General features: G+C 42.1%; 1 protein-coding gene across 1 annotated transcript in view; it reads left to right on the top strand.

The window, feature by feature from the left end:
• Window positions 1–791: 791 nt before the first annotated feature.
• Window positions 792–9,636, top strand: part of LOC114630727 (ankyrin repeat domain-containing protein 36C-like) — a gene marked incomplete at its 5' end in the record, with an annotated part of 109,288 nt that continues 100,443 nt past the window's right edge. Inside the window, 3 exon segments of the mRNA XM_028779014.1 lie at window positions 792–898; window positions 3,850–3,987; window positions 7,002–7,065. Coding sequence (XP_028634847.1) covers window positions 792–898; window positions 3,850–3,987; window positions 7,002–7,065 — 309 coding nt within the window.

Genomic DNA, 9,636 nt, shown 5'->3' with positions numbered 1-9,636 from the left:
ATATATATATATATATATTACACTGTGGCTGTCTTCAGACACTAGAAGAGGGCATCTGATCCCATTACAGATGGTTGTGAGTCATTGTATAGTTGCTGGGAATTGAACTCAGGACCTCTGGAAGAGCAGTAAGTGCTCTTAACTGCTGAGCCATCTCTCTAGCCCTTTTATTTGTTTGTTTGTAGTCTGTGAATTTTAATATAGATCTTTAGTGGCCCTTGTTGGAGCAGCATCACATGACTTTGGAAGGATCAAATAAATGTGCCTCGCTCATGACTTGGAAACGTGTTATTGGAACTCTCTAAACAATATGTTGGTTTCTTCAAAGCAAATGTCCCTACAAAAAGAGCAACGACAAATAGAAATTATTCAAAACGCAGGGTTGCATCCTTCAGTATCTGTAACGTGTGCACGAGCGAACACACACACAGACAGACAGACAGACACACACACACACACACACACACATCCTTGCAGCTTTCTCCAAACGCAATCACCATGTTATCTTCCGGACTGGATAATCTTAACCCGGGCAAGAAAACTGCGTCAGTCCTTTACTGCTCCGGATTTGCTTGGCACAGTCTTTTACGGTGGTGTTCGGAACACTGACAGGAGCTGAGTTTTTGGAACCGGAGAGTGCTGGGCTGAGTTTGGGGAACACTGGCCAGAGTTGTGTATGCGTGCCTGGTCAGCTCCGGAGAGGGGTGTTTTCCTTAGCAGGGTCTTAGTAGATTTGTAGCTGACTGAGAAACACTTAACTGTAAGTTGGGAATTGCTTTTCGTTTCCACAGAATGGCTACACACCGCTTATACTTGCAGTGCTAGAAAACAAACAGGACATGGTGCAACTCTTACTGCAGGCTGCAGCCGACATAAACGCCCTGGATAACTGCAAGAGGTATCTGTGAAAATTCTTAAATCCTTGCGACGGTCTAGAGTGGCTATGGTCATATAAAGCATCAATAGGAAAGGCATACGAAAGTAACTTATGTTTATAGGAGACACTTATAGGAGACACGTTAAAGCAAATGAGCAGGTAGGGAGAAATGAGCTGTTTGGTTTAGTCTCAGCATACGGCAGAGCTCCTTTTAAAACTGATTTTGTTACTTTTGAATCAAATTGTTTTAGTCTTAGGATTTTATATTAGATAAAATAGTTTCATATTTGTCTTACTGTTGGAGACTTCTAGTTTAAGATTCCAATGAATTTTTTAAAAACAATTTTGTAGTATTTCCTATCCCTGTCTCTTTTATACACTTTTTCTTGTTCTTATTTTTCTTTTTACATTTCCTCTCTCTCCCTCTCTCTCCCTCTCTCTCTCTCTCTCTCTCTCTCTCTCTCTCTCTCTCTCTCTCTCCCTCCCTCCCTCCCTCCCTCCCTCTCTCCCTCCCTTCCTTCCTCCCTTCCTTCCTTCTTTTTTGAGACAAGGTTTCTCTGTATAGCTCTAGCTGTCCTGGAACTCACTCTGTAGACTAGACTGACCTTGAACTCAGAAATCCACCTGCTTCTGCCTCCCAAGTGCTGGGATGAAAGGCGTGTGTCACCATGTCAGCTCTACATTTTTTTTATAAATGCTATATTTATGAGAAATATTTTTGAAAATCACTTTGATTCAAAAGAACATCTCTGATGGCTCTTTTCTCTATGTTGCATTGTTTGAAGAATATTGATGTTAGATTATTCTAAATGATTATGTATCATTAGGTGTTACTCAATTTCCCCCATTTTTATATGGTTCATATGGATGTGTTCAGCTACTCACTAGTCTGAACAAATACATAGTAGAAACCATTTAATAGAGGAAAGATTTATTTTGCTTAACAGTTTCATAGGCACCAATCCATGGTGGGCTAGACCGCTGTCTTTGAGGTAAAGGTAAGGTAGTCTATGACAGGAAGTAGGAGCCAGAGACAGAGGAGGACCTCTTCTCAAAGCCATGGTGCAGAAAAACAAGGCTTCCAGGACAAGGCAGACCCTTCATAGGAACACCCCTAGTGACCCAGGTCCCCCCTCCCCCTCAGGACCAACATCCTAATAGACAAGTTATCCCTGATCTCACAAATGAGTTAATACAGTGTTAAAGTTAGTGAGCCTGTGGTCCAGTCACCTCAATGGCATAATCACCACAGGCCCAGTTACTCAGTGTTTGTCTTTTGGCGCATATTAAAATCATAACAGCTATCTATTCACTGGGCTGGCATGTACAGAGGAACTAATCTAACCTCATTTAGATAAACTTTCATTAATGAAAATATGCTATAGGTGATTGAGAAAGAGAAGGCCTACCTCCCTTCACAGAAGGTTCATCTGTGCTTCCGATGAACCAAATCACTTCCTGATATTAAAATAAAAACAATACCTGGGCAGTGGTGGCATACACCTTTAATCCCAGCACTTGGGAGGCAGAGGCAGGTGGATTTCTGAGTTCAAGGCCAGCCTGGTCTACAGAGTGAGTTCCAGGACAGCCAGGGCTACACAGAGAAACCCTGTCTCGAAAAACAAAAAACAAAACAAAACAAAAAACCAACAAAAAAAACCAATACTCCTTTGTATCATTTAAAACTGTTTATCTTATTCATATGTATGAATATTTTGCTTGCATGTATGTATGTGCACCAATTAATCTGTCTGGTGCTCATAGAGACAAAAATAGGGCATTATCTCCTCTGGAATTGGAATCAGACAATTGTGAGCCAGCTGACATGAGTGCCAGAAACTGAAACTAGGTCTTCTCTACAAGAGCATTAACCACTGAGCTATCTCTCCAGTCTGCCACAATAAGGATGATATTCTTGAAGAGTGGTTTTCAGATCCTATATATCACATTTATATCAGCACTAGAAAAGGTAGTCAACCTTATTGACTAAGATTACTGTTGCTGTTATCTTTAATTTTTAAAGATTTATTTCACTTTTAAGATTTATTTATTATCTATACAATGCTCTGCCTGCATATATGCCTGCACATCAGAAGAGGGCATCAGATCTCATTACAGATGGTTGTGAGCCACCATGTGGTTGCGGGGAATTGAACTCAGGTCCTCTGGAATAGCAGTCAGTGCTCTTAACCGTGGAACCATCTCTCCAGCCCTTTATTTTTTATGTGTATGAAAGTTTTCTCTGCATATGTGTCTGAGCACCACTTATATGTCTGGTGCCTGAGGGAGTCAGAAGACGGTGTCAGATCCTGTGGAGCTGGAGTTGTAGATGGTTGTGAGCCACCATGTAGGTCCTGAGAACTGATCCCATGTCTTCTGCAGGAACAAATGCTCATAACTGCTGAGTTGTTTCTCCAGCCTGCTATTATCTTCACTGCTAATACTTTTAAATTAATAACTTATAAAAAGTACATTTTTCTTTATTTGGCCTGTGGCTCACTATGAATTATGGTATATCACATCAGGCTAGGGCAGCAATGGAAACCTGATCATTTAATTTCACCCTCTCCAGGTAAATGATCTAGGTATAGCACTGTCCGTCACAAGGCCTGGAACACTACTGAGTAGCACAGCGGTGGCTCGGGGAGTCTTGGTTCTTCCCTTTCAGCACTGGAGATAGCAAAGGTCAATGAATGCCTTCCTCAAAATGCTTCTGTCTGCTCTTAATTGCTGATGGCCATGCTAACACACAGGCCAGATAGGAACTTGGTGAGACATAGCTGAATAGTTGTTTATATGACTTCATTAACATGTGCCAGAGAGCCTGGTGTGGTGGAACTCTACATAGTGAGTACCAGGTGAGCCAGGGCTGTGTAGAGAGTCCCTGTCTCCAAAACAAAAGAAAACAAAACCCCAAACAATAACAAGAAATAAATAAGTGTGTCAGGATGATGTTCCATTTGCTCTTTTAGGTCCGCCCTTATACACGCTGTGAGATCTCAGTCTAAAGACATGGTCAGTCTTCTTCTCCAGCAAGGCACCAATGCATCTTTGGTGGACATCTATGGAGCCACTGCACAAAGTTATGCTGTTTTTGAAACCTTTCAAGTGTAAGTGTTTCTACTGTAATACAGGATAACTTCAACTGGATAGTTTTAATAGTTATAACCATCCGTACTTATATATCCAATGAAACTTCACAGTTCACTCTGGAAAAGTTTGGAATGTCTGAGTTAGTTGACTTCATCCATTAGAGACTAAGTAAAATACTAGACTAGGATGAGGCAGCAAAGGGTACAGAGCTCTCGGAAGACCTTTACTTTGGCAGGGCTGGGGATTGAACTGGGATTCACACATGCTATGTCTGTTCTACCACTGAGCTGTAACCCAGCTCTGTCAGGAATGTTAGGTCCCCTGTCCTTAAGATTGGAACCCTTTCATTCCAATTAAAAGATCCCACACGGGGATATAGATAGTGTCCCATCTTTTTAAAGAAATATTTATTTTTATTTATATGAGTACACTGTAGTTGTCTTCAGACACACCAGAAGAAGGCATCAGATCTCATTACAGATGGCTGTGAGCCACCATTGTGGTTGCTGAGAATTGAACTCAGGACCTCTGGAAAAGCAGACAGTGCTCTTAACTGCTGAGCCATCTCTCCACCACTAGTGTCCCATCTTTAAGTTTCTAATTATCTATTTGGTCTTTCAATATAAAATTTAGCAGAAAACGTGATTATCTACTCTTGTGACTTGTCTTCCTCAATACCATCCTTTAACATTTTTTAAAATTATTTTTACTTTATATGTATGGGAGTTTTGTCTGAATGTATGTCTTTGAATCACTTGCATGTCTGGTGTCTGCAGAAGCCAGACGAGCATATCTGATCTTCTGGAGCTGGAGGTACAGTGTGAGTGTCAGGAAGCAAATCTAGGTCCTCTGCCAGAGCAGTCAGTGTTCTTAACCACTGAGCCAGCTCTCCAGCCCCTAGTCTTTATAGTTTTTAATGTCAGAATTTTTCTTTCTGGGAAGAGATGCCTAATAATAATATACAGATGTTTCTTTGGCTTTTCTACATTCAGACTTCTGGTTAACTGACAGAATCCATCTAGGAAAAGCTAGAGTGAGTGAGTGGGTTGTCTGGACATGGCCCATTGTTTTGCATGGCTGTGGTAGGGGTACTCTGAGATGCAAGGTCATCAGAGACTTCATCTCAGGACAGGAAAGGCATATCATCTTGCTGCTTATATGCCTTTTCTGTCACCATTACATAGCCTAATGATTTCTTGGCATCAGCCCATCCTGTTGGACAAATTTCCTGCAGATCAATATGAAGATGTACTCTCATGTAGTAATGCTATATAAACGAATTGATGGTCTCACAATTCCTCATAATGATTTTATAGAACCCTTAAATTGATACAAGTAATCCCTAAACCCCTATAGAATGAAGATACAAACAGAGTTCTGTAAACCTTCATGTGTCATGGGCTAATTGCACTAGGATAAGAAATCAGGCTTGAAACAAATTTGTGATCAAGGAAAAACATTCATTTTAGGTTAAGTCCAAGGATGAAGCTACAGGTTTGCACTGTGATAAAGCTAGGCCACATGAAACTGTGGCTTTGAACTTATAAAGAGCTTATAGAATGAAACACTGCTTTGAACTTACTATCAACATACTTCTGTAACTCTCTTGTGTAACATTTTATCTATGAGGTATTTTATAAAGAACTTTTGTTTGAGAAGGTATAAAAAGGCCAGAGAGAAGAAATAAAGTGTAACTATTAGGGCTCATCCCCATCTAACAAATGTATATGTCTGTCTGTCTATAGCTATATACATACACACATGTGTAGGTATGTGTGAGTGTGTGTACGGATGTATGAACACTTGTGGAATTGTTGAAGCAGGTGGTCCAGCCTGGCCAAAGATGTGTCTGTGTGTCAATGTGTGCTTGAATTCTCCATTTTTTCTTCTTTTTCCTCTCTGGCTCACAAAGAATTAACAAACTGAGCCAGAGAGAAATTAAGCCTTTTTTTTCTAATTCCCCTGCCGCTGTCAGCTTGAGTCAAATTACCAGAAGTGAGCAGCTTTTAGCCACGGATCGGCAAGAGAGAGTTAAATTTCTAGAGGCCATCAGCTTCTGACCCCCAAAACAGTTAGAGCGAGTTACAAGGCCAGAGGTCATCAGTCTTTGGCCTTCATCTTAAGTCCCACTTCAGTACCTGATCTCTTCCAGGGCTGGTCCTCGGCAATTGACAATTCCAAGGAGTTTCTCAACTGAGTCTGTTTAGGTAGCAAAAGATACAGGAACCAGTCACTGGCGCCTCAGTTCTGTGCATACAAAGTATCTTCAGGCCCTGATAGTGCACTGGCTGTCACCCTTTGCTATAGAACCCAGAGAGACTGTTCCTTGAATGTTTTCATAGGTTGAGAGAAGTAGAATCAGAAAGAGGAAATTGCAAGCTTGACTGTTTCAGAAGTTGACTTAAAGACAAATATAAAATGCCATATACTGAGTGTGGTAGCACACACCTTTACTATCCTGGTACTGGGATAGGCAGGAGGCAGGTGGGTTTCTGTGAATTTGAGACCAGTCTGGTCCACAGAGTGAGTTCCAGGCTAGCCAGTGATACATAGTTAGGCTCCATCTCAAAAAACAAACAAACAAACAAACCCAACCAAACAAAACAAAAAACATTAAGAGAGGGGGAAGGGGAGGAGGAGGGGGAAAAGGAGGGAGAGGGAGAAGAGGGAGAAGGAGAGAGGGAGGAGAGGGAGGGAGGGAGAGAGGGAGGGAAGGAGAGAGAGAGAGAGAGAGAGAGAGAGAGAGAGAGAGAGAGAGAGAGGAATCTGAGATGGCTTAGCAGTTAAGAGCATACTGCTTTCAATGAGGAGCTGAGTTTGTTCCAGTTGAGGACTATACTCTAACTCCATGTGACTCTAGAACCAGGGGCCTTGTCTGGCCTCTATGGGCACTTAACACTCACATGAATATATATATGTTTCCCCGCAACATAACTTAAAGATAAAAATGTAAAAGTCTTTAGAAATGCCATCTGACAGCTGGCCAGCTTGCTGTTCTGAGAACCGGTTCTCACTGTACTTTACTCTGCAGGCTTTCCCAAGGCCCCAGGCCCAGCTGTCCTGAGCTTACAACAAAAGAGGACCTTGATTCCAAGGTAAAAGCTCATTTGCGATGCTGACATTTTTTTGCCATGGGGATTCAGGGATTTAGCTCAGTGGCTGAGTGTTTGCCTGGCTAGTACAAGGGCTAGGTTCAGTCCTCAGCTCTGAGTGGAGGAAATTTGCTGTCAATTTGATTTTGTTGCACTCTAATAACAGAGTTGGAGTTAAGCAAAGGCTTTAACATAGACTTTATGCTCAAGCATCAAGGCCAAGAGGGGCTCTGTAAGGAAGAGGACAATATTCTGAAAACACGGTGTGGGCTTCTCAATGAAGAGTCATACTTGTTAGTTTTATAATTAGACCTTGGTGGCTTCTGGGGTAACATTGTTCAGGGGTTTGTGGTCCTTGTTGGGTTTTGTTAATTTGATGCAAACCTAGACACATCTGGGAAGAGGGAATTTTAACTAAGAAAATCACTCCATATGATGGCCTGAAGGAAAGTCTGTGGGGCATTTTCTTGGCTGACAATTGTTGTGGGAGAGGCCACCCCATTGTGGGTGGTACCACCCCCCACACCCAGCACCTGAAGTTTATAAGAAAGCAATTGGAGCCAGGTGGTAAGCAGCCCTCCTCCATGGTCTTGGCCTCAGTTCCTGCCTCTAAGTTCCTGCCCTGGCTTTCCTGGAAGCTGTAAGATGAAATTGAACTTTTCTCCCCAAGTTGCTTTAGGTCTTGATGTTTTATTATAGCAAAAGAAATTCTAAGATAGTTGGTAAGAAAAAATTCTCCATATTTTGTAAATGAGATCTTACAGTGTATGGTTCCCGGGTATGAACTGGGCAGAATTAGAGGCTGATAAGAAAACACCCTTAAGTCACAAGGTCAAAGGAATCCCTGCAGTACTAGGTTATAGGGAGTTGAGAAATACACTTTGACTGTAAATTAAGTTCATAAAATTATGAGGTCCCCAGAGTTGCCTGTTAACAGCTGGGATACAGTAAGAGTAAACTGGAAACTGACATGTGTTTAGGTCTAAGCTTGGTTCACTGCTATTGTAAGATTGTTATTTGAGATACCTGTACAGAACGCCATCCCTCCATAGTCTATGCCATCCCTCTATGTCTTCTTACTGAACTGCCTGAGTTGTGTTGGGTGGCCTGGGTCTGCTGACTGCTCTTTCACTAAATGCCAGGTCAGGGCTCTCTTAGTTTTCCCTGTCTTTGTACCCTGCCTTAATTTCCCCTTCAGAGGCTTTTATCCCTCAATAGTAAAGATTGTATATGGCTGACGACCTGTTTTCTAAAGCTAGCTCACCGCTGAGTAGGGATGCGGTCCTGTCTACCAAGGGACTGAAAAACCTTGATCTTGCTCATCTAGTAGAGTGGCGGTACTCAAATGACCTTTTCACAGGGGTCACATATCAAACATCCTGCATATCAGACATTTACATTATGATTCATAAGAGTAGCAAAATTAAAGTTCTGAAGTAGCTACAAAAATAATTTTGTGCCTTGGAGTCACCACAACATGACAAACCATGACTGCAGCACTAGAGGGTTGAGAACCTCTGCTCTGGAGCCTCATGAAGGTTGTGGATCTGGTAGGGAGGATGTTCTTATTCAGGACATCAGAGGATGTTGTGCCTGGTCCCAAGATCAACACTGAAGGTAATGGCCTTTTTAGTAGGAGGTGCCTGGCTTCCATGAAGGGTTGATAGAAAGCATTAAAATGTACATAGAGTTCAATCTAGGTTTAACTGGGTGTGTAAATCACAGAGGTCCAAGGACGTATTGCTCAAGTTGTCAGGAACATTAGTGCAGCACAGTTGCACACAGAATAATCATGTGAGTTTTTTTTTCTCCTGATGTCATCAATAAGAGGAATTGCTAAAGTTCCCAGGCAGCATGAATCATGGATTCCATACTTTTCCATTGGTCTTCATGGGGCGGCAGGATCTTGTGCCTCTCTCGAGTCCCTCTGCCATGTGGGTTCAGATCATCAGTGTCTTTGGGTGGCCCATTCACTCTCTGCTTCTGCATTAGATATGAGGACAGCTAATTCTCACAGAGATATCAGAGCCATTTCTCCGTGTCTTCTTCTATGTGTCTGGGAATGTCCCCTAACTAGGAGAGATTCCAGATGCTATGACTTATCATTAGGCCACATCTGTCCAATTCCCAAAGCTGAGGCTGACACCATTAATTCCATTAGCTTTTGGGATTTCCATCAACATAAGTTTCTACACAAATGTGTTTAATAAGGAGTCCTGGGTCACTGATAAAGGCAGGGAATGAAGTGCCCATGTTGAAAAGGAGGCCAGCGTTTCTCCTTGCCATGTCAAGAGTTATTCAAGGACCCTCAGTGGTCCCTTGAAGTCATTGAGAAAGGAGAGCTTCCCTGGCTTTGGTTCTCAGGAGCAGGTAGCACTGAAGCAGAAGGCTGGATGATACATCTCCTTTGTGGTGATCCCTCTCTTGCTGAGGGGCCAAGCTGGGATTCTTAGAACTCTGTTAGCAGTTAGTTTTTAATTCCTTTGTTTCTAAAGCTGTGACAATCTATACTGGCCAGTTTTGTGTGTCAGCTTGATACAAGCTAGAGTTATCACAGAGAAAGAAGCTTCAGTT

Source organism: Grammomys surdaster, unplaced genomic scaffold, assembly GCF_004785775.1.
Source record: "Grammomys surdaster isolate TR1022 unplaced genomic scaffold, NIH_TR_1.0 67, whole genome shotgun sequence".
NCBI lineage: Eukaryota > Metazoa > Chordata > Mammalia > Rodentia > Muridae > Grammomys > Grammomys surdaster.
Note: the sequence above shows the minus strand (reverse complement) of the source record. Positions and strands in the feature narration are given on the sequence as shown.